This window comes from Trichomonas vaginalis, chromosome VI (assembly GCF_026262505.1).
Source record: "Trichomonas vaginalis G3 chromosome VI, whole genome shotgun sequence".
Taxonomy (NCBI): Eukaryota; Parabasalia; order Trichomonadida; family Trichomonadidae; genus Trichomonas; species Trichomonas vaginalis.
In genome coordinates this window covers 6192881-6217956 of record NC_067208.1, presented here as the reverse complement: position 1 = coordinate 6217956, position 25076 = coordinate 6192881, and the positions used below count along the sequence as shown (strand labels likewise).

At 30.1% G+C, this 25076-nt stretch overlaps 8 protein-coding genes across 8 annotated transcripts, besides 3 other annotated features; 5 read left to right on the top strand and 3 right to left on the bottom strand.

Moving 5' to 3' along the window:
* Window positions 1–62: 62 nt before the first annotated feature.
* On the top strand, window positions 63–461 carry TVAGG3_0814840 (uncharacterized protein; the record flags this gene model as incomplete). Its single annotated transcript, XM_001330204.1, has 1 exon — window positions 63–461. One exon carries the CDS (start codon window positions 63–65, stop codon window positions 459–461), a length of 399 nt encoding a protein of 132 aa, XP_001330239.1.
* An 846-nt stretch (window positions 462–1307) lies between these two features.
* On the bottom strand, window positions 1308–2921 carry TVAGG3_0814830 (uncharacterized protein; the record flags this gene model as incomplete). The annotated part of the gene is made up of 1 exon (XM_001330205.1): window positions 1325–2527. One exon carries the CDS (start codon window positions 2525–2527, stop codon window positions 1325–1327), a length of 1203 nt encoding a protein of 400 aa, XP_001330240.1.
* A 4705-nt stretch (window positions 2922–7626) lies between these two features.
* On the top strand, window positions 7627–9487 carry TVAGG3_0814820 (lipoteichoic acid synthase family; the record flags this gene model as incomplete). Its single annotated transcript, XM_001330206.1, has 1 exon — window positions 8446–9372. One exon carries the CDS (start codon window positions 8446–8448, stop codon window positions 9370–9372), a length of 927 nt encoding a protein of 308 aa, XP_001330241.1.
* Window positions 9488–9656: 169 nt separating this feature from the next.
* On the bottom strand, window positions 9657–11110 carry TVAGG3_0814810 (ST1585-like MBL-fold domain-containing protein; the record flags this gene model as incomplete). Its single annotated transcript, XM_001330207.2, has 1 exon — window positions 10023–10955. One exon carries the CDS (start codon window positions 10953–10955, stop codon window positions 10023–10025), a length of 933 nt encoding a protein of 310 aa, XP_001330242.1.
* A 584-nt stretch (window positions 11111–11694) lies between these two features.
* TVAGG3_0814800 (proprotein convertase subtilisin/kexin-related family) lies at window positions 11695–14281 on the bottom strand (the record flags this gene model as incomplete). Its single annotated transcript, XM_001330208.1, has 1 exon — window positions 11720–14281. The coding sequence occupies one exon, from the start codon at window positions 14279–14281 to the stop codon at window positions 11720–11722; it is 2562 nt and encodes an 853-aa protein (XP_001330243.1).
* A 402-nt stretch (window positions 14282–14683) lies between these two features.
* Window positions 14684–15725: a mobile genetic element.
* Window positions 15726–16662: 937 nt separating this feature from the next.
* Window positions 16663–17050: a mobile genetic element.
* A 3311-nt stretch (window positions 17051–20361) lies between these two features.
* TVAGG3_0814770 (DNA/RNA polymerases family) lies at window positions 20362–21246 on the top strand (the record flags this gene model as incomplete). Its single annotated transcript, XM_051247798.1, has 1 exon — window positions 20362–21246. One exon carries the CDS (start codon window positions 20362–20364, stop codon window positions 21244–21246), a length of 885 nt encoding a protein of 294 aa, XP_051083273.1.
* Window positions 21247–22522: 1276 nt separating this feature from the next.
* Window positions 22523–25076: part of a mobile genetic element that runs on past the window's edge.
* Window positions 23280–23600, top strand: TVAGG3_0814760 (uncharacterized protein; the record flags this gene model as incomplete). The annotated part of the gene is made up of 1 exon (XM_001330209.1): window positions 23280–23600. One exon carries the CDS (start codon window positions 23280–23282, stop codon window positions 23598–23600), a length of 321 nt encoding a protein of 106 aa, XP_001330244.1.
* Window positions 23773–24435, top strand: TVAGG3_0814750 (uncharacterized protein; the record flags this gene model as incomplete). Its single annotated transcript, XM_051247797.1, has 1 exon — window positions 23773–24435. One exon carries the CDS (start codon window positions 23773–23775, stop codon window positions 24433–24435), a length of 663 nt encoding a protein of 220 aa, XP_051083272.1.

The following is a 25076-nucleotide window of genomic DNA, read 5'->3' as shown; positions in this document are numbered from 1 at the left end:
ACTATTTACAAGGTGTCAGATTTGTAATTACAACATCTTGATTAGAAAAACTGGATCATAATATGGAGTCTGCCAAAACTACTCTCAGTACCATTAAAGGCAATGTTATTGACAATCAATCGACTCATGAAGATCTGAAATCAAATGTTACTGACAATCAATTGACTCATGAAGATCTTAAATCAAATGTTCCCAAAAATCAATTGACTCATGAAGATCTTAAATCAATTGTTGTCAAAAATCAATCGGATCTTGAAGATCTGAAATCGACTCTTGCCGAACATAAAAATATGCTTAGCGTATGTCTGGATGGCTTAAAAAATGCTTTTGAATTTATAAATTATTATAATGAGAGACTGGATGCATGGGATAAGAAGCGTAAAGAAGTATGTCAAAGGCTTGCCAACTTAGCAGAAAGTAACAGATCTTCTGTCTACCCCACGGGTGACAACAGAAAGTAATATCTTCTTGCAGGGTCACTTCTCATAATTAAGATTTAAATAATTATTTTGGCAATATTTTTTAATAGATATGGTAAACTTGTCGGACAGATGATTCTTCGCCAGAACTGGAGATTTTCTTTAATTTCGGGCAATAATTCGCCTTCTGCCAAAGAAATGGCAAATTATTTCAAGGAATATTTTGTGAAAGTACCCTATGCAAAATTTCCTAAGATAATCAACATAGAAATGTGGGTGTAAATTCTCTTAAGCTAAACTGGTTTTATCGGAAATCAATGAAAAATATTTTAGATTTAATTTTATTGATGACCTAAGAGAGATCATTAAAGGCCATCTCTAGGGTTGATGATGAGAATTTGAGATTTTTGAATAGATTGGAAGTATTTTGAATGTTTTATAAGAATTTATGCTTAGTTGTAAGATTGTTAATGAGTCGAAATTGAATAATTTGTTTTTGTAATAATGAACAACTATTAGTTCGCAGTCTGCCATTCCTGGGAACACTGTTTGTTCAACAATCTTCTTCTGATTGAGGGACTTTAGACTGACAAGATGTAGATATACACATCTGTCATTTTGGGAAACACTTTTTTCGCATGTATCCAATAAAGGCAGGATATTTCGTATTCTGATTCCGGAAGTTTTATCGACAAGAATGTTTTATGCACTCTAGCCGTTCTGCATGTGTCATTCAAAATACTTCCTTGAATTTGGGACTTTACCTGTGCATATCTCCCTGAATGGCACATTGTTCTGCAATCACATTCTGCAATATTTTTGTAAAGATATTAATTATGCATAAGTAAATATAAAGATATTAATTATGTATAAGTAAATATAAACATACAGCTTTATTATATTTATTATTCTAAATAAGACATTCTAAAGGAATTTTTGACGTTACTTATAGCATTCAGTTCTTTAAGGAATTCAATGATTAAAACAATCTTCCTGAAAAGAAGTCCTTCACTGTCATCTTCGTAGTTATTTTCAGAAAGTTTCGAATAAGCTTGTTTAAGCTGATCAACAGTTGAAGGCCTATTTCCAATACGTCTTGCAACAGTCAGACAAAGTTCTTTGATCGAATTATACATTCCATTTTCACATTCGCTCGAAAGAGTATAAAATGACACGCAGTTATCCTTATTTGCAGCAAGTTCCGTTACAAATTCAATGCATGCACAAAAAACTTTCTCTTCTTTATCTAATAAATCAATTAAAATTTTTTTCACGGAAAGAAGGAGTTCTTCGATATCCCAGTTAACAATTCCTTCTTCTAGTTCAGATTTCGCAACATTCATCCTAACAACTTCAAGAATTTCCGTTGTATCAGTATTTACAAACCAATTCGCTCTCAAAAGGTTCGTAAAGTCAGAAGAAACTCTTCCCGAGTATTTCTCATGAAGCCGAGGGTTTGTGTACTCTAATAATAACGTACTGAGCCTAAATGAAAGATATGAAATTTGATCATCTTCAGAAACTATAAATTGAGGTAGTTTCTTTGATATATAATTGAATATAGTTAAAACAACGTTTTTGGCTTGCAAGTTTGCCAAAATGTAAATTGAGTTGGAAAGTGAAGTTTCTGGATTCGAAATAGAGACGAATCGCTTAACAATTAAGTCATCAAACATTTGGCTAAACTTATTTGCAATTTCTTGACTCATTACTTCAAATGAATTTGAAATTGTGAAAAGAATATCAGTTTTTGTAGAATCTGTCGTATAAGTCGTAATACATTCGGATATAAAGTCGATTATTAGCTTTAGTAATGCTTGATTCGTTGAATAAAACTGATTAAAAAGTTGGATTGAGTTACAATATGAAAATAGTTGTAAATATTGTTCTGGCTGATCATCTATATTCGAAACAACAAGTTTTGCATACTGTTCAAGAAGTGGAGAATAATTTGGTTTTACAAACAGTTCCATGACTTCTTGATTAGCTATTATATATGCAAAAAGATTTAAAATCAAATCATTCCAGTACTTCATGTTATGTGGCTGCGCATTTTGCAGTAATAAGTTGATGGCTGAATAAAAATTCGGAGAAATTAAATAATTCATAAGAGCTCCTTTGGTAAATTCTAGGAAAAACAAAATAACTTCATCTGAATAGCCTTGTGGATTGTCATCAATTGAATATGAAACTAAATTTGATAAAATTTTTTGTTCAGCAAGATATGTGAATATTTCTGATTCGTTTTCTGTTCCAAATGCATCAATAAGTTGATGTTTTAACTCAATTAATGCATTATGAATGTCATATAAAGTATTTTCATCTTTATCTAAAGAAGCTTGCGAAATTATTTCCCAAGTATGTCTGATTTCATCGGTGGGTGTTTCATCAGTTGGTTCGACAAGTATTGGTACAATCTTCTTAGCTAGATTAGAAAAAAAACTTGCCATGATGAAATTTTTAGAAAAAAAATTATAAAAAACGTCACTTTTTCATAGATATCATTTGCTTCTTTTCTCATCTAAATCAAATGATTATTCTGTCTCCAATCAACATAATGGGCAAAGCCTTACATAATGCATAAATTCCTCATACTATCTTGAAAGCAATATATCTTTATCCGAGTTGTAATTGAGAAAAAGTGTCAAGTCTAATTTGAAATGAAATGTCAGAAAAAAATTTTAAAAGTGTTTTTTGAAAGGTAGTCTCACGAGAAAACTGACGGTAAAAATTCGATGAAACCAGGTGCATTGTATAGTACATATATGTGGTAAATAAATGTCGATTAGCTTTGTAAAAAATATCCCACAGTTTTTGAGATCTTGAAAACGGCCATTCAAAAAGTCGAAAATTTTCGCGAGATGTGAATGGGCAAGACAGTTTTTCGACAAATAAATCGTAAACATGGGAATTAAAATAAGGCGTTATATTACATATATGGTAAAGAATATGGATGTGAAGAGCGTTAGTAGAATGGAAAGACTTTGAAATTTTAAAAAATTTATCTGGACTAAAAAATTGTTTGATTATAAAAAACATATTATATATCAATTGCTATATAGAACTATCATAACAGATTTTGGAAAAGCCGCAAATCCCCAAGTTGGAGAATTCATTAAATACTAATTATTCAGCTTTTTATCAGAAAGGAAGGTAGTGTAGTGGTTGGGAACACTATTCTCTTTTTGAATCTAAAAGGCAACTGTTCAAATCATAACATCTTTGTTTTTTTTTCTTATTCTGCCATTATTGTTTTTCCTTGTTATGATTCAAATTAAAAATATTTTAGTAAAGGTATTTTGGACATCATTTTTTCACATTGTCTCAATGCAAATGTTTGAAAATTTTGTAGGCAATATGACAACTCTTTCAACATTTGTTCTCTTTGATTAACTCAAACAGATTTAGGATCTAATTTCATGCCTTCGAAGACATTTAAACCATCTTCAACATAATTTATTGACAAATTGATAACAATTACTCATGAATGTCGTAGATTTAATATCCTGTCACTCAGCAACAAATTCGGGTTCAATAACAAAGCTCAGTAAAAACTTTACAGAAATTCTCCAATTTATTTTAGTGTCTTTTTGCGTCATTACGGCTGCATTTTCTTCTGCATCTGAACGCTGTGTTTGGAAGAAGACGAAATACAGAAACTTTCAACACAAGTAATCAGATTTTCTTGTCTTTCATGTTAAAATGCTTCATCTCGCTAGGTATACGTCATTTATTGGATGGATTGTTAGCTTTGTGTCCAAATAGCAAAAAAAAGTATTAATTTAAATTTCGCATTTTGCATAAGTATACGCTTTAATTTATATCAAAACAGATTTAGATAGCTTAAAACAATATAGTTTACTCATAAATACATCTTGATAATTCACTTCTTCAATTTTCATAATCTTATATCCTGACCTATATCCTCTTATAAACCATATTTCTACTGAGATCTTCTTAAAGCATCTTTTTATCCCTATCTACGCCTCGAAACCCTATTTTTCCGGCGGAATATGAATCTTCGGGTCTCGCTGATTCGATTTCTGCAGTCAGATCGTAAAAATACCCACTACATAGCCTGATAATCTCAATTTAAGTTTCTTAATTTTTTTGAAAAAAAATTAAAACTCCCTTATCAAACATCATGCTCATTTTTACGAATTTCATTTTTCCTTTAAGTTTAAAATATACGCTTTTTAGCATGTTTATAATACATTTTCAATTTACATTTACATTTTTATTTTTGAATTGTTTATTTATATTTCCGTTTGAACAATAATATTTATTGAAAATTGTGAGAGAAACGGATATAATAAAAAACACCATACAACAAAATTCACCTTTTTTCATACTTACGCGGATCACTCCTTTTCGGCCCAATATGCCGGAAATGATAAAACTCTCAGATTTAGTTGCTAAGATCCAAACTCTCGACTCTCAAATCTACTTCCTCAGATCTTGTTGCTAAGATCTACTTCCTCAGATCTTGTTGCTAAGATCTAAACTCTCGACTCTCAAATCTACTTCCTCAGATCTTGTTGCTAAGATCCAAACTCTCGACTCTCAAATCTACTTCCTCAGATCTTGTTGCTAAGATCGATCTATTATACTCAATTTTACTTAAGCAATATAGATCACCTTTATTATGATTCTCTTTATCTGTACTTGTTTAAAATTAAATTACATCATAAAGATCTAATTACAAATTATTTAGAATTTTGAAATAAAACCAGTATTTTATCAAATGCTTTGAGATTAATGCATTCAAACTTAAAAAAAAGATATATTCAGATCAATTTCAATATTATTGATTTTTTAATGTAAAAACTATGTCTACATAGATCTCAAACAATTTTATTAGATACTCTTTTTCCCAATTTTTTTCAAAATCTCTTTTTACATATCAAAAATTGTATTTTTGTATTTCATTTTTATTTTTTCCATATTTTTTTTGGAATTTGGATATGCGTCCAAAGTAGTTATGTCATTAGAAAAATATTAGATATCTGAAGAGAAAATGATAACTTAGAGAGTTTTAAAGATTTTATTTTCGAATACAAATATAGACCTCAGAGGAATACATTCTAAATAAATTTGTATCTGAGGGTGAATAAATAAGAACAAAATTTAAAGGGTTAGCATAAATAATGTAGAAATTAAGATTGGAATTTAAATTTAATACAAAATTAAAGGGAATGAATTTGCGATTAGTAGGGTATGGCAAATGGATTGGGAAACATTGGTTACACATGAAAATTATCAGATGTAAGAATTTGGTGCAGATATTTTAAAAATGAGATCTGAGTGCTTAAACAATATCTCAAAATTCAAATTTTCCAAATGAAAATTTGGAAAATTCCCAAAATGCAGAATCAACTGATGATTTTCAATCATTAATAACGCCAATACAAGAAGATCATTTTCCTTCTGCCAACGAACTAAAACAATGGTTTGATATTGCCCATGATGTTTTAATTAGTCCGCCACCTGAGAATCAACATCCAGAAATTGATGAAGAAGAGACACAAAAAGCAATTTATCTATTACAAAACTTAGACTTTCCTAAGAAATAAAATTATTTAATTTATTCTTGTTTGTTTTTTAATTAAACATGTATATTTATTAACATTTCCTTTTTTAATACCTTTCCAACTTCTATTAGTAACAAACACATAACTAATTTGAAGATTTAGCGTTATGAAGAAGTATCCAAGTAATAACGTCAATAATGCATTTGCGATAGGATATAATTGCACCAAAGGTTAAAACTTGTATAAAGAATGAAAAATGAAATTTAATACAATTTTTTTTCGAAAAAAATCCATGCTTGGCTAGATTTTCATAGTTATTGAATATGCATTACTGACATCTTGTAAAAGATGCCGATCAAGGCTTTCAAGATTGCTAAATTTCTCGATTAAAATTTACATTTTTTTTTATTTGTGTTTAATTACATTTTACAGTTTGCAGACTTACATAAAATCCGCAACATAGTGGTTATTTAATATTTGCCCCACAGTATTGTAGTTTGAAATTTACGATAAGATTATAATTGATAAAGTAAGGTTTTGTCATTAATGCATCTTATAAACTTTCATTGATAAATATGGATAGATAAGTTCTGTGTTCAAAAGTAAGCATTTTTTAAAACGCGCAATTATATCAAGAACGACTATCATAAATTCATGAGTATCGATGATTTTCGTTTAGGATGGACTTAATCGGCTTGATTGATATACATATTTTAAAATGGCATAGCTTTGTGCATGTTATGTCAAGCATTGTGCCAAACCAATTTAAAATGAAACAAATTATTTTAAAGAAACTATATATGAACTATTCGAACACTTTATATTAATGTAGGGAGCTATAAATTTAAATATTCTAAAAATTTATTTATTTGTTAAGAGTTCGGAACAAATTTATTATTGAATATATAGGAAATCAAATAATTATGCATAATCGCATAAAAAAATGCTGAAACAATGAAAAGAAAAAAATAGTTGCCCAATAGAAAAAGTCGAACCCATACCCCTACCCATTGAGTTATCCTCACTTTCAAGTTTCGATCGAAAAAAAGTTATTTAATCGCGTAACTCGCACCGTTTAGTCGTATTTCGAAGTTCTATATAGTATTAAAGATTAAGTTACATTATGTACAAAATAACTTTTTATTGTTATTTGATTTTGATAGCATTATTAGCTGAATATGAAAAATCTCGTAGAAATAATCATTTCATTCAGACATAAGTATTGGATTGTTTCCCAACAAGCATAATAACACACGTTTCATATTATAATTTATTTCATTTCTGTACAAAATTTAGATAACGATATCAAATAAAAAAAACTGTGGCCTTTTTTTACTTCAAACTATCATGAAGTGTAACCAAATTGGGTGAGTATTCTTGCTATCAGTATGACATGAAAAAGTGAACGACAAAAATTGAAGATATTGTAGTTAACTCGGATTTTTTTAATTGCAAACACATCTATAATTTGTTTAAATATCATTTATTATATCAAAATCGAAAAATTCGTTTTTGGAAATCTTTGAATTTATGAGAAGTTCTACAAAGACACTTACAAATATAGCGTTTGCAATAAAAAGGCTCTTTAATCTTCTTCATCCTTGCTCAGAAACTTCTACTGGTTACCTTACGGGTAACCTGCAAAGCTGCTTCCAAGGCATCGGGAAAATAACGTATTTTCGTGAGACTACCTTTGTTTTTTGGAATATCAAAATGATATTCCAAGAACTACTTATAGAATTAGGATTGTCCATACTATCAGCATCTCTTTATATATTGACTTGGTCACTAACAAATGCAGAATTACCAAAAAACATTTCGAAAATTGTATTCATTTCATTTATATTTAATTGCGCATGCAGAGATTGCGTTACTTTAGAAGGCAAGTGGCTAGATTATATAATAAGTGAAGAATTATTGTGCATTTTTTCGACTTTATTAGGAGCAATGGAAATTCGTATTAATATTGATAACTTAAGCGTTATTCAAAGCATATATGCTAATCCAAGAAAGGCTCGCATTTCAATTTTTAATAATTTTTCATTTTATTTTTTAATTGTATTATCATCATTAGGAATTGCAGGTGTAAAGTATATTTACCATTCATATGGTATAATAGATATGAACAATGTTGCAAACGTATTCATGACAGGAAATAAATTCAATATTGTGCAATTCAGAGGAATAATTTTAGAGTACTTCACTAAATTCGGCTGCAAATGTCTCATTACATCAATTTTACTCTGCTATATTTTAAATAAATACTTTCCAATCTTAATTAAATGCAATTTATGTGAATGCAAGACCAAATTCGAAGTTGGAGTCTTGTATTTCGCAGCTATATACGCTATATCATTGTTTTCAATGACGCTTTATATATACAAACCAGAGAATTTTCAGATTCAAATTTCATGCAAGAAAATTATGTCTTTCCAGAAGGTTTGGTTAACTTTAACGATACAAAACGTAATATTATACTAATATTCCTTGAATCTATGGAAACTTCGTATGCATCTGTAAACTCTGGAGGATTCTTTGAAGAGAGTCTGATTCCTAACCTTGAAAGACTTGCTAACGATAAAAATAATATACATTTTACTCACAAACCCGAAAAACTCGGTGGTCCGAAGGAAATGAAGAGAATGAGCTATACTTCAGGGGCAACGTATGCTATTCTTTGCGGTGATTATCTTGGAAGACCAGTGGGTGGCAGTAATAAGTATTTTCGCCCAGAATTAAAATGTTTTACAGATATTTTGAAAGAAAACGGCTATAATTTGGTTGCTATCTATCCTACATCATATTATTCATGTAATCAAGGCTATTTGTACTTATCTCACTCAATGAAGCAAACAGATTTAATTGATTCTTTAATCATGAAAAAGACTGATGATTGGATATCAGATTACATCATGATTGATCATGCAAAGAAAGCTATTCTTAGAAAATACCAAGAAAATCGTCCATTTATGGCAATTATGATGACAATGGACACACATTTCCCAGGATTCCATTGTAAGTATTGCAACAAGACAGGAAATAAGTTATATGATGCAATTAGATGTTCTGATCAACAGATTTCGAGTTTTGTTGAATGGGTGAATTCTCAGTCGTTTTATGAGAATACAACTATCATTATCCACGGAGACCATAAATATATGGGTAATAAGATGAATATAGACAGAAATTATGATAGAAGAGTTTTTAATTTGGTAATTAATCTAAAAACTCAAAGAACAGGCAAAATTACTAAGGATTATGCATTGTTTGATATGTTTCCAACGTTACTATCACTTGCAGGAGCTAAAATTAAGGGAGAAAAACTAGGATTGGGAACAAATTTGTTATCTAATGAACCTAACTTGCTAAATAAGTATCCATTTGAATATATAAACAAAGAAACAACAAGAGAAAACATTTGATTCAACACTTTTGTGCTAAAACGACCTCCGCCAGGTGAAATAGGATTTTCTCTAAATTTGATTGGTTATAATCAATCTTCTTCACTACAAGCTACTCAAAAATCTAATATTTGTCGAAGACTTAAATAAGTTTTCAGATTTGTTTTATATTTTTTTGTTATATGTTTGAATTAGAATAAAAACGTTGTTATTATGATGTTTGAAATCAATGCATACCTCATTTTTATATTTATTAAAAGATATAAAATATCAAAATCAATTTTTAAAAAATTCATGCATAAATTGGAAAAAATAACATATCCATTGTATATACAGTCAAAGTACATCTCATTTCAGTGCAGAAACTTCTGAGATTTTAAATGATCAATGACAACAAAATCTTATCCAAAGGTATAATCACTCATTGGAAACAATGTGTTTAGGGTGTATATAATAACAAAGGTGTTTATTGTGCTAAGACACCGTTTACTTTTCCTGGATCCTATTCAATGATAGAGATATTAATTAAAATTAATCTCCATCTCTAATACTTTTTTAAAAAATACTTTTTTAGTTTGGATAGTAAATCTTTATTCAGTCTATAATATTAGGATAGATTTTACATGTAATTTATGTTTTGAACTCAAATAAAACAGAATTTGAGATCAAATTTACTTTCTTGGATGAACTTTATTGGCCTTAACCATTTTGTGGTAGATCTGAACACCAATTAAACCTGTCTTGTAGTTAATTTGTAATTGATCATCATTTTTAACCAAATTTGCTCCAAAAAGTTTGGCATATTCATCGAAAACTGCAGCAGGAATGTTCTCTTCCTTTTCCTTAAGAGCAATCTCCTTCATACGCTTCAGCCATTTCATTAATTGGTTGTAATTCTGTTCTGTGTTATCATGGAAGCCATAATGGGCTACACCGTAACTTTCTGTTCCCATGTTCATAATTCTTGTGATTGTATCGGTCCAAGCGTCAGGATCAAAAGCAGCTGGAGATGTGATAGCGAAACCTACATTTTTAGCAATGTCATCGTAAACATTACCGAATGAATCACCTGTTAATGCGATGTGTGCCTTTTTATCTATCCAAGCAAGATGATGATATGCATGGCCAGGAGCATAAATCAATTCAACCGATGCACCGCCACCGAATTCAAGTGTTGTTCCATCTTTTACTTGAATTATTCGGTCCTTTGGAACAGGTACAACTTTATCTTTGTATTCAAGTTCGTAGTTGTATTGCATGACTTTTCTTGCTTCTCTTATGATTATTTCTGGGTTTTCAACATGACGAGCGCCTCTTGGATGTACATAAATCATAGCATTTGGAAAATCTTTTACTAATTGAGATGCATTTCCTGTGTGATCCATGTGAATGTGCGATAAAACGATTTTTGTTAAGTTATCTTTTGTAATTCCGATATCGTAAAGCTGTTTCTTCAATAAATCATAGTTTCTTGGAGTGCCTGTGTCCCAAATTGCAGCATCTCCTGTCTTTGACTTAACAGCATAGACACTGGCAGCATGAGGAATGCCTGTGAAGAAAGCATCTACAACATGGTAAGTTAGATGTGAGAATTCTTTGATCATAATAAAATGATTTTGTCTCACTTTTTTTGATCGGTAAAATCTTTGATCGGCCATCATCAAAATGTTTTGTTGATATGTTTTGCAGCCAAAATATGCTAAATTTGATAGAAATTTAGTTTGATAATCGAATTTTTATATTGAGCCATTCGTTATCAGCGTCATTACCTATGAAACAACCAAAAACATTAAGAGATGTGCCATTGTGCAATACAGTTAAATCTGGGTCAGTATTCTCCATATATTATTACCGATTTATCAGGAATATAAGGTTTTCTATGGGAATTTAAAGAAAGAGATAATTAATTCCCTATTCCATATCTTGAAATGTGTATATGGTCCAAATGTTGCATGAATCTTACTCAAAGAATGGAACCGAATTTGATCAAGTCGAGTTTCATGATTAAATATTTTGACTACGAATGCCCTTAGTTATTTTTAGCCGATTTTCTCATATTTCATTTATTTTCAATAGTGCTTCGCCCTCTCAATTGTGAGAATATGTTTTCATCAGAATCTAATTTAATACCAAATATGTGATATATCTTACCAATCAGATTTGAATCAGCTTTTGTTCTTAAACCTAACTTTGAGTAAAAACATTTCAATTAACCTCATTTATTTTAAAATTTGATGTGTTTTAACTTGTTTGATCAAAGGAAAGCTAAATTTGCATGCACAAACAAAGCTTCTCAATCTTTGAGTAAGCTAAAAAAGATGGGAAAAAAGTTTTTTTGATTTTTTTCATGAAAATACAAACAAAATTTTTATAAAGTTGCTGCAGGAGCAACAGTTTCAGAACAATATTCTTCAGGCTCATTCTTTTCTTTGATGTGATCCTTAACAACTAACAAAGTAACACCAACAAGAATCAGAACAACTACAACAGTGAAAATGACACTTATTGAAATTATAATTTTTTGTTTCTGTTTCTTTTTCTCACTTATTTCATTTGCAGATTCTTCCTTTGATGTTGGTGAGTATTTATTTGGCTTCTCAGTTTGTGATGGAGGCTGAGAAGTATAAGTAATGATTGGATTAGTATCAGGAGGGACACAAGCCTGATAAACTAAACCAGAAATCTTCGAACATTGCGATGACATATTAAATTTAAAATTATTTAATTCTTCTTGTGTAATTTCGGAGCCATCGACAATAAAAGCATTGATAAATACAGAGCATGGATCATGGTCTGTGTTCAATGACTGTACAGTCAATATTCCTCTTGTGAAATTCGATGATTCAGGTATAATAAATAAAACATATCCTTTGTTTGGTTCAAAAGACTGTTGTAAAACAGTTTTATGGTCATAATCAATGATTGATGTCAATACATGCTCATCATCTGCATCATCAACTTCTATATTCAATGAATATGGTTTTGTGATCACTTCATCTTTCTTTATTTTCTCGTATTGCTTGATATTGATGTTCAATGGTTTTATTGAGAAAGGACCGCATCTTGCACTGAAGATAATATCAGGAGCATAAACAATATTCACAATGTATGTGATGTTGCACTTGCCGGCCAAGTTGTGAGGTGAATAACAGTTAAAACCGTTAATTTGAGAGGTCTTTTCAAAATTGATAACTCCCTTTGCGATTGAACCTACTTCATCCGGATCTGTTGTTGTGAAGAAGAGAGTAGCTGGGCTGTCAGCGAAACTATCGATTCCTGTGAGTCTGAATGTCAAATTCTTTGAGGAATCGATAGTTGAACGTGGGCTGTAATTGTCAATTGACAAATGTATTGATTCGTTGTTTGGCAACTGTTTATACTGTGTATATGATATTGGCTGAGGAATTACACTGCCAATTGGTTGGTCAGTGATGTCTGTTGTGGATTTCTCGAGTGTTCTCTTTCCGAATAAGACAATTTTCGATGTACCGAATATTCTTAATTTTGTCTTTGTGATTCGGCCAGTAGGGATGCATCCAGCAGCTGAAATATAGACTTTCCAGTCACCATTTGCATTCTCTCCTAAGAATTGTCTCGCCGTGAAAGCAAATCTCTTTAATCCTGGACCACGACTCTCTGTATTAGTAATCTCGTTAACAGTAACTCTTGTACCTGATGGAGATTCAATCTCAATGGTCAATTCGCCGATGTTTTCATGAAAAGTGTCAATTATCAGATTGACAGATTCGATGAAATTGACTTTCTTCTCTATTGTATGGGTAAAATTCAGTGGTGCACTTCTGCATGAAGGAATGACATGAGAATCGTATGTGTTTGTGGACTGTACCTCATATTCAGTTCCAAGGGGAACAATCTGTGGGATGAGTTCAATAGCTCTGGCAACATTCAACCGGCCAAAGCCGTCTATGTTTGAATACTTTATATTGGCCGCATTTGTAATCCAGGATGGATGATCTGCATCGTTAACTGTAGAAGAAAGAGCTATGACCAACTGGAGAAGGCGCCATGTGATATTCTTACTTGTTTGAAGGATTAGAGCTAAAGCACCTGTAGCAATGGCAGTCGCAGCTTCCATCTTCGTTGCCATTGGCTGTGATGGGTTTTGAATACCACAGGTATGAACAGGATTAACAGTTACGTTATCTCCATAGTCAATCGATGTATCTGTAGATGGAACGTTGAATAATAAATTTGACGATTTTGGTGAGTAGTAAGCTCTATCGCCTTTGTTTGTAGTAGCAGCAATATTCATTGTAAATCGTGTCTGCATTAAAGCATCGTAATTTGGATCTGCGCCTATGCCGTTGCACATTTGTGGGGCAAAAACATTAATCCAGCCTAATCCACTGCGACCTCTTACATAATTAGAGGAAAGTAATCTTTCTTTCAATTCATCATAGGTGTCTACGATGATTTTTCCATCTGTGCACATTTTGTTATTTGGAAAGGCATTGAGTTGCGTTAATGAGTATTTTGTGTCTGACATATGTAATGCTATATAGTATGGTAATTGTCCTTGATTCTGTTGTATTGGATAACATTTTACAGTGCTCTTGGGTGCAATTCCAAGGCATTGGTGATCGTCGATTTTATTACCTATGATTGATAAAAGATGACTTTGTTTTTCATTAGTATCTGGTTTTGGAGGTTCTCGAGAATTTTTTGGATCTTTTGGCTCAGATCCATTATTTTCGTTTGGATCTGCGCAATCTGTACTAAAAACACTAATAGAAATATCATTACCATTCAATCCTTTTTCTATTGCTGGAACAATGTTTAGATCTTCATTTGGAACTCCATTATATTGCCCAGTATTCTTGATATAGAAATCAGGAATTGGATCTCCTATTGGAGCTTCATTGTCTGGGTTAATATGAACAGTTGCAAGAAGGAATAAAGCGATAATCATGAAAAATCTTAATTATAATGTGCTCTTAAATCTTATCAAAAAATCTCGATTTTTTGAAGCCAAATTAATCGTAACACTCAGAATTCCGTTTTAAAGAAAATTTCATTGTGATAATTTGATATGTCATCATCGTATCACCAACAAAGGTGATAATTTTCACAAATTAAGGCATAAAATTTTGAATTGAGAGTACTATCGAATTAATATCGTGATTTACTATATTATGTATAACGATTAGCTCCTATTATCCGACCAAAATTTGAGTTAATTTCAATAGAATAAGGCTCTGAAAATAATATTCGATCTTTTTATGGAATACTGATATGTGTTTGTGTCAATATTCATATGACGATTTGGAATAGCGAGGCAGGTGAAATTGAATAGTTTACTCAAAAAGTTTAAGGGTGCACCCGTATGTACGTTTATTTGAGAGGAGGAGGATTACCCTCTCAATTTTGAGGGATTCGTTAGTTTATTTTCTCGATGAATATGCAATAAAATTTGATTTTTACCTTATCAATATACTTCATATAATATACACATGTTCATGTAAAAACTTTTTTCCAAAATCCTCAGGAATTAAGGAATTTTTGAATTTTAAGAATTTTTTTCGAATTTTTTCAAAAAAAAATATTTTCAGAACAGCCTTAACGGCTAAGATTTAGGAACAATGTTAAGTATCAAAAAGAAAGGAGGTCTGATATAGACAACATATATCGTTGAAGGTTGAAAAAATCTCTAATATTTGAGCCCAAAATTTCAAATTTTAATTTTTTGAAAAAAGAGGCCACCCGTATGTACGTTTATTTGAGAGGAGGAGGATTATATTTTTGAAAGGGTGAAACATTATGAATATGTTAATTATATAATAATATGTATTATTATAAAAAAGAAAAAATAAAGCACGTTAAAATTTTTCTTTCTTGATTTTTTACAAAATCTACTTAGAATTATGCAAAATATGACTAAATAATTATAAATTTCAAGTTAAATTTTAACTTTGATAAATAATTTAAATTTCAAAATATCAAGTTCAGTTCGACTATGTATGTAGTAATTCCTCAATAAAGTGCCAAAACCCTATTAAAATATATGAACATTTTCAACATTTTAATGTTTTTATTTAAAAATTTGTTGGAATATGAGCTTCAAACAATTATTATGTAAATAAAAATAATTAAATATATGTATTTATTCGTATTACAACCGTAGTAAGTCGATTCTTCCTTTCTTCTACTGAAATTTGAATTTGATTTCGAATTGTAAAGAGATTCAAAGGGAAAATACTAGCGGATAAAAACTACCTCCATGAAAGGGTCATAATGGAGTCAAGTTGTATTTTTTGATATTTTTTTGCTTTTCGAGCCTAAAATAGGTAGCCAAGATAATGCCTAAAAATAAGGTTCTAAATTCTGAAGTTTACATGATCCTCTCGTGTGCACCCTTAATATATGACTAGTCTTATATCCAACATCTCTACATTAATTTCGAGAATTAGTATCTACAAAAATCATTTATATCCTATTTGGGATTTGATAGTAGTAGGATATGATGGGTTTAGTGACTTTTTTTGTTACGTCTATATATAGACGATGCATTAAAATATATTTATTTATAAATCAATAAAAAATTAACATTAATTTTAAAATAATTTATTTTTTATCTTTTATAAAAGAATCTATATATAGACGATGTCAGATATTCCGCGATTAATTAAACATTGTTTAAATCCTGAATGGGTTAAACTTCAATTTAAAAATGAAGATTGTGAATTATTAAATGAATATGAAAGCCAAAATAAGCTAATGAGGTATAAATATAATGATAAAGAATATTTAATTTCATGGAATCAATGGAGTCATAATCAAAGACCTCATAAACGAGAAGAAGAAATTGAAAATAATGAAATGGAAATCATTGATGACATTAAAGAGGATGGAATTCCTAAATTTTGTAGAAAAACCTTTAGAACTAAGTTAGGAGCATATAAAAGAAGAATATTAAATCCTGAATACATAAAACATTTATTTAAAAAGGAAGACTGTGAATTATTAAACGCTAATGAATATGAAAACGCTAAATCAAAACTGAGATATAAATATATTGGAAGTGATGAAAGGTGTAAAGATAAAGATAAAGTTTATTCAGTTTCATATAATAACTGGCACACGTTAGAGATAAGAAAACATTTAGGAGATTATGGGAAATGTTCTGAATTCTTTAAATCTAGTATATACGAGAGAGTAAAAGAAATTAGAAATAATTATTTTCATGAATAAAAAATAAACTTTAAAAATTAATGTCTTACATTTTTGAATAATTTATTTTTTAATTCGTAAGAAATGAACGTCAAAACTAACAACGTTAAAAAATTAGGATTCACAAACGAGGAAATAAAGGATATATTAGAGGAGGCGGGTTATGAAGTTAATAAATATTATTTAAGAAATTGTCAAAAATTTGCCGAGTTATTAAATGATTTAGATTATGATGGAAAAATGAATAAAGATGATGTTATAAATTTCTTATATCCTACATCTGAAGAAGAAAAACCTAAAGAACCTGATGTTTTCCCTGAATATTATGAAGAACGGATTAAAGATGATGAATACAATGAAATTGAAAGACTGAAAAAAATAAGAGATGAAATAGATGAAAAAATTAAGGAATTCAGAGAAGTTGAAAAATATAATGAAAATGAAGTAGCGGATTTAATGAATATCCCAGCTTCAGAATCAGAAGTTCAGAAATCTCATGAAGAAAGATCTAAAAATTATGTCTCAGAATCAACACAAAATTTATTGGATGGTGAAATAGACGAAACACTTTCAGAAGAAGGTACTAAATTTATACGTAAACATAAGTTACAATTTATTGATAATGAAAAATACCCTTATATCTTACTTTCACCCCCTCTCGATTCTGAGAAATTCAAAAAAGCTCTTAAAAACGTGACATATGCAACTAATACGATTAAGAAAGAAGATCATGATATTTACACAAATTATTATTTAAATAAATGCACAGGTGTTGATAAAGTTTTTGATTTATTAGATAAAATATCAAAAGAAACCATTGGAACATATAAAATTTTATGTGATTGCGGTTTCATTGTTGAAGATACTAATAATGTTTCATATGAAAGAACAGCACCGAAGGAAGATGAAGTGGAAAGGTCTATACCATTCGTTATTAAGAATATAAAAGATATGAAAACGTATAAGCATTATATTTATTCATTTATTTCAGAAAAAATGGAAGCAACCCATAAAACATTTTCTCATCATTTTATAGCTATTCATACATTCCTTTTCAAAGTTGTGAAATTAAATAAGACAGGAATTAGATTTAATGTATCAGGGTACGCATTCTTGAGTAAATTAAAATGTATTCGTCACGTCGCAGATGATAAAAATTTATGTGTTCTTAATTCATTTTATGGGCTTTAAAAAATAAACTTTATTTTTATTTATTTTTTAATTTTTTATTCTTACATAAATGAACAAAAACGGAACAGCTAAAATGAATGATAATCAAATTAGAGCAGAAGGTAGAAGGTTATTTAAACGCTTCTATAACATTCCTGATGGTGTTAATCCTAAAACTCATAGAAGCTATTTAAATGAAGCAATAGATGCATATGAAGGGTTTGACATTTCATCAGAAAGTGAGAGATTAGCGAGAATGTTAAATGTTAATATTGATTTCTATTATTGTGATCCTCAACCAGAAGACGTGGACATAAATAAGGTAGACTTTCCATTAGTGGAATCAATAATGATAGATCCAGAATTTGAAACAGTAAATATTTTATTAACACAGAGTCCATGTGGAAAACTTCACGCTGACAGAATAACAGACGTTGAAGCACTCACAGGCTATAAAGTTTGTCCATATTGTAAAGAAGAAGTTATTCTATCCGTGATGATCCAGAAAGGAAAAACCAAAGAAGATTTTTAAAGCATTGTGAGAAATGTAAAGAAAATAATGGAAGATTAATTCAAGACGTTCAGTTGCAAAAGACACAGCAACCATATGCACCACATATTACGAAACAGAAGATATATCAGTGGTTATTAGCTCACAATTTGCAGGAATATTATAAACCGACAAGATATTATATTACTTTTGACTTTGAAACATTAGAGACTAAAGAAGAATTACAACTTTCTGAGTGTGCAACTTTGAACGCTTACTTAAAACCATTCATGGTATCATCAACAGTTAAATTAAATGATAAAACATATACGAGGAATTTTTGTTTAACTTCGAGTGATTCTTTTATTTCTGACTGGATTGAATTTTTATTTTCAACCTGTTCATTAGTTGCTAAATCAAATATGAGTCAATACGATGAATTAATGAAGCCGCAAACGGCGGGGACTTTGTCCCATACATTAAATGAAAAACAGAAGGAAGCATTTAAAGAACTTCTAGATGAGGAATTCAATAAAGTGAATATCATAGGTTTTAATTCGGGAAAGTTTGATTTAAATTTAATTCTTCGTGATTTAAACACTGCAAAATGGAAAATAAAATCAATGCTGGGTTCATCTTCACAATTTAAGCAAATCATTGTAAAGAAAACAAACGTTCCATATGAATTGAGATTTATTGACATCAGAAATTATATAGCGGGTGGGACATTAGACCAATTCACTCAAGATTTCGGAAACAATAAATCACGTGTTAAATCCTTTTTCCCTTATCAATTCATCACGTGGGAAAATTATGAAGAAGAATTATATAAAGTGGAACCATTCACTCAAGATTCATTTTATTCAGCATTAACTCAAGAAACTATATCAGATAGTGATTATCAAATATATCTCAATGATGCTAAAAACTTTAAGAATAGATTAGAATATTTTATTCATTATTGCAATAAAGATGTTGAAATTATGATTGACCCAATCGATAAAATTATTGAAGAAACATTTGTTTATAAAATTGACATGCTTCATAATCTTTCTTTATCATCGAATGCTTCAATGATTCGTTACGCTTTAGCATATAAAGACTTTAATCCTAATGAAAAATATCCCGAGGAAGAGATAGAATCAAGTTTTGAATTAACGAAAAAGTATTGGAAATATAAAATTGAATCATATAAGAAACAAGATGAAAAAGCAGAAAGAGATACTAAAAATAATGTTTCAATGGATGATTTTCAATACTATCACGATTTAATCCTTTCATCTAAATGCAAAATGTGTGGTAAAGTGTTTACATATGCAAATAAACCAACATTGGATAGAATCGATAATGAAAAACCACATACTAAAGAAAATTGTCAGTTAATGTGTTGTTATTGCAATGTCGTAAAATCAAATAAAGATGAAGATGTTCAACGTTTAAGAATCAATTTAAGAAATTATGCATTAAAAAATAATTTACCAATGACTTTAGATTCAGTTGAAGCTTATCACATTCTCCGTAATGGAATTACTGGTGGTCTATCAAATGTTCAACATAGAGTAAATCTTAAAGGAATCACGCACATTAATAAACTTTCATATAGTCCAGAAACTAAAACTGTATCAAATGAGGACACCACCAACATTATGACTCATTTCGTTGGTGTTGACTTTAATTCATTATATCCTTCATCATTTTCATCTAATCCTCATGATTTCATTCAATATACTGACCATAAAATGTATATGCCGGGAAGATTGAATGGAGTTATCATTTGTGATACAGCAACAAAGAAAGAAAAAGCACTGGGAATTATTAGAAAGAAAAATACTTTATTCGTGGCTGAAGTAAAGGGTCACATTGATGAAAAATACATTAATGATTACATAAACTTTTTACCGATAATAAGAAACTTAGATATTATCACAGATGAAAAAACAATTGGCGGTTTTATGTATAATTACATGAAATCAAACAATTTACCAGTTGACCAGAAACAGAGGAAATTAACTCAGTTAGCATCAACACACAACCAATATCAACCATTTTCTTCTTATTATCTTTGGTATCTAATAGACAGATTTCATTTTATCATCGATGATATTCAATCAATTTTAACATTTACGAAAAACACCCGTTTTAATGAATTTGCGAACGAATTTATGAACGAAAGACAAAAGGCTGAATTAGAAGGAAATAAAGGAAAAAGTTTATTTTGCAAGATTTCACTTAATGGATCATATGGTTACGATGCAATGAATACACAAAATTACGCAAAGACTAAAATAATGAATGCACAGAAGGCACGCGTTGCATGTATGTCAAATAAGTTTAAAAACATAAGAGAAATAGGTGAGGATACATATCAAGTGATGCTCAAAGATAGATTTTATAGATGTGATACATGTTTACAAGAGGCATTTTTTACTTTAGATAACGCAAAATACTGGTATTTGGTTTTCATTTATGATTTTATGTATAAATGCATGGATGTTAATCGTTTTCATTTCATTGAAGGTGATACTGATTCATCTTATTGGGCAATCGCTGGCGACCCAAATCTTCCTAACACTCAAGCATTTCAGGCGATTGTTACCGATAAACAATTTTATGATAAAAACATTTTCAAATTCGCACCTTTTGATTTCTTCTGTTTTGATGAGAAATTTAAACCTAAATTAAAGAATAAAGCTGAAGAAAAAGCACACGAGAAAAAATTATTGGGTTTAGCAATTGAGAAACAAGGTGATAACATGGTTGCGTTATGTCCTAAATGTTATACATCATTCAACAGTTCAATTGATGGAAGTGATTTTAAAAAGATTGCACAAAAAATGAAAGGTGTTAGTTTAAGGCAAAATAAACAATTAACACCTAAAAATTATTTGGATATAATAAATGATAAAGTGATATTTGATGGTCAGAATATTAATTTACAACTTAAAAACGGGTCAATGACTCGCTTAACAATCGGTAAGACTGCATTAACAGGGGCACACACTAAGGCTGTATGTTGTGAAAATGGATGTTGTATGCCATTTATTTAATACAATTTAAAATTTTATTTTTAATGAAATGCCACAGAAGAGACAAAAGGAACCAAATCGATTTATACCAAATGGTTTTAACTTTCAGATTCCAAATAATCAACCACAACGTATTTTTCAAATCCCACCACAGCATCAACAGCAGCAACAACCACCACCACCACCACAACGTCAACGGAGAAGAACATTCACCCCTGAAGAAAGAAATTTCAATAATTTGATGCGTCAACAAAATCAAGGTTTGAGATTTTATCCGGGCAGTAATGGTATACATATAAGGCATCCAAATTTAGATAGAAGATATACCGCTGAGATTCATATTTTACCTAATAATACGGTTAATTGTGCTGGATTTTATGATCATCATCAGGAAATCTGGACTCCACCATTTGATACCGTTTTAGAAGGAGGAACCGTTAATGATGCGATTCAATATGTAAATAATGGTTTTGATACTATGATTCAAAGAGGTGGGCACCCTTAAAACATTTATTTTATTTTTATATAAATGGATAACGCAGATTTAGAAAATTTAATTGATGATTTAGTATTTAATCAAAATTTTCTTAATTATTATGAATTAAAATCATATCTCCAAAAACATAATAAAAATATAACGGGTGATTATATGGATTATTATTATTCGTATTATAAAAATGAAATTTTGAAATATCATGATAAAATAATTTCTGAAATTAAAGACAAAATTAAAAATAATGAATATACAAGGGGAAAAACTAAATCACAACTTAAACAATTGAAAGATTTCAAAAATAAAGTATTAACAGAAGAAGATATTGATGAATTATATAAATTATATAATCCTGAGCCGCAAAAACCAAAGGTGCAAAACGCCCAGGTCCTTCAGACCATAAATGATGCACAAGCTTTAATTTATGATTCATTAGTTAAACTATATTCAGCCCGACTTTTAAATGAAGATCAACTTTTGGAATTCATCCTTCAACATAAACTCGAAGCGGGAAAGTATATCAAACCTTTATATACAGCATATTTAAAACAAATGAATAGAATACATCCAGAATTAATGAAATCCAAAACTTCATCATCCAAAATCAAAGCAGATAAAATTAAACCACTTGCAACACCAAAACCTCCAACGGTAATACCTCCTCCTTCAGTTAATCCTTCATCATTCACTTTATTATATCCATTTCAAACATTAAAGAAGCAAAAAGATTTTAAAAAGGATTTCAAGATATTAAATAAACCAACTGACCCAAAAATTCAACCGTTAAAGGAAAAATTTAGTCGCCCTTCATTTGCTCCATATCCATATTCATACGAAATAGATCATTTAGAGTATTCAAAAGGAAACGTTACTTATTTATTTGCCATTAACATTAACACTAGATATTTATATTGCATTCAAGTGAAAGGGAAAACAGAACAGGAAACAAGAAGAGCTATTCAATACTTACTAGATCATGAAAGAGTAGATAATATCAGGGGTGATGGTGATAAAGGATTTCAGGCGGCTATGATTCATTATTTCCCACAAATTAATTTTTACTTCTCATCTTCTCCATATACGTTTCATAATAAAATAGTTGATGCGGTAATGAGAACTCTTAGAGATGCGTTAGGGGTTAACGGTCAGATATACTGGGATGGAAATCATGACTCCATCATACAGCAGTTAGTATATTATTACAATAATACATGGCATAGAACTATAAACATGAAACCAGTGGAAATGAAAAATGATATTTCAAAAGAATGGGAATATATTAGAAAGCAAATGGAAAGGTTAAATGATGTTAAACGTGAACAAATTAATTTGGGGCTCATGAATTTTAAACAAGGGGATAAAGTTTTGATTCATCTCGATTATGGAAAAACTGATAAATCAATGACAAAAAGAAGACGAAGATTTGACACAATAGCTGAATTTGTTAGATATATTAACGGCAATGCATTAGTTGAAGTTGACAATAAATTAATAGAAATTCCGATTTATTTTATTACTCCATTATATTTAAATAATATTTAATTTTTTTATTTCGTAAGAAATGAGTGACAACAAAGCAGCCAAGAGTCCTGATTCAATTAAGATTCAGAGTCCAGACAATGAATATAAAAAGAAACTAAACAGAATAAAATCAAAAATATGCTATTACAAAAAGAAGCCGCAATGTGGCGGGGCTGATGCCCATAAAACTAAAGTAATTGAAAACGATAAAGAGAAGAAGGAAATAATCGAAAAATTAGAAACTTACCGTTCAATCCTTAAACTAGGTGAAGCAAAAATAAAAGAATTTAATAGAATAAATAAATTGATTGGAAGAGATGAATTTAATAAAGATGAATTTTTAAACTCTATCCAAATTTAATTTTTTCGGTGTCACCATGTCACCATGTGTCACCGGGTTAATTAACTTCTTTTAAAAATGATGACAACATGACATTTTGACAACAGTCCAGGAAATTCGATGCAGTCCAAAAATAAAGTTAGTTTTAAAATTATTTTTATTTATTTTTTTTATTTTGTATGTAAGAACCGAAATGTCAGTCGAAGCAAAAACATTCACTAACAAATCTAATGGCGAAACATTCACAAAAGGCACTTATAACGGTATTGAAGTCTTACGTAGAGACAAGGATGGTTATATAAATGCAACAAATATGTGTCAGCAGTTTAGGAAAGATTTTAGAAAGTTGTTGGAAAATAAGTCCTGGGAAGAGTATTATAAGGCATTTTGTGAAGAATATAGCAACAGTCCGAATTCCGGCGGTTGCATTTTATACAAAATTCATGCAGGAATTCCCGATGAAATCAAACAGGTTAGAGGAACGTATGTAGACCCAAGACTTATAAACTATATAGCAATGTGGGCTTCTCCAAAATATTGCATAGCAGTTGGAAAAATTATGGACTCCATAGACAAGAAAGTTCATGAGAAGTTAGATGAAGAAGAACTCGAAGATACAGTAGAGAATGCAAAACATTTGTTCGAACAAGAAGTTAGAAAAATGCGCGAAAAACAACAAAAATATGAACGTGAGATATGTTATGGTTATAGAGACTCTCCATACGAACTAGACCAATGGGAACAAGAAGATTTAAAGAGAGACTATAGAGAGTATGAACTAGCTAAAATAGCATTAGAAGCTGCAGAAAAGAAGTTAAAAGTTTGGGGTCGTTTTGTACAAAAATATTGTGAGTAAATGAACTCATTGGCTTCGCCCTTGCCGCTAGCGGCTTATTTTTGCTGAATTCAGCACAAAATTCTGAGTAAAATGTCATGTTGTCATCATTTTTAAAAGAAGTTAATTAACCCGGTGACACATGGTGACATGGTGACACCTTCAGTTCTTCAAAAATAATTAATTATTGAATAACCAAAAAACCATTAATGATAAAATATATTTCCTGTCATGTTGTCAAAATGTCATGTTGTCACACTTTTTAAAAGAAGTTAATTAACCCGGTGACACATGGTGACATGGTGACACCTTCAGTTCTTCAAAAATAATTAATTATTGAATAACCAAAAAACCATTAATGATAAAATATATTTCCTGTCATGTTGTCAAAATGTCATGTTGTCATCATTTTTAAAAGAAGTTAATTAACCCGGTGACACATGGTGACATGGTGACACCTTCAGTTCTTCAAAAATAATTCATAAATGCTGCATTCTCTCCTAAAAATATTTTTGCATTAATCCTGCTGTGATGTCAAAATGTCATGTTGTCATCATTTTTAAAAGAAGTTAATTAACCCGGTGACACATGGTGACATGGTGACACTGAAATAAAATTTTGTTATCAGTTATTTTATCATCATTTTATTAAGTTCATCTTTA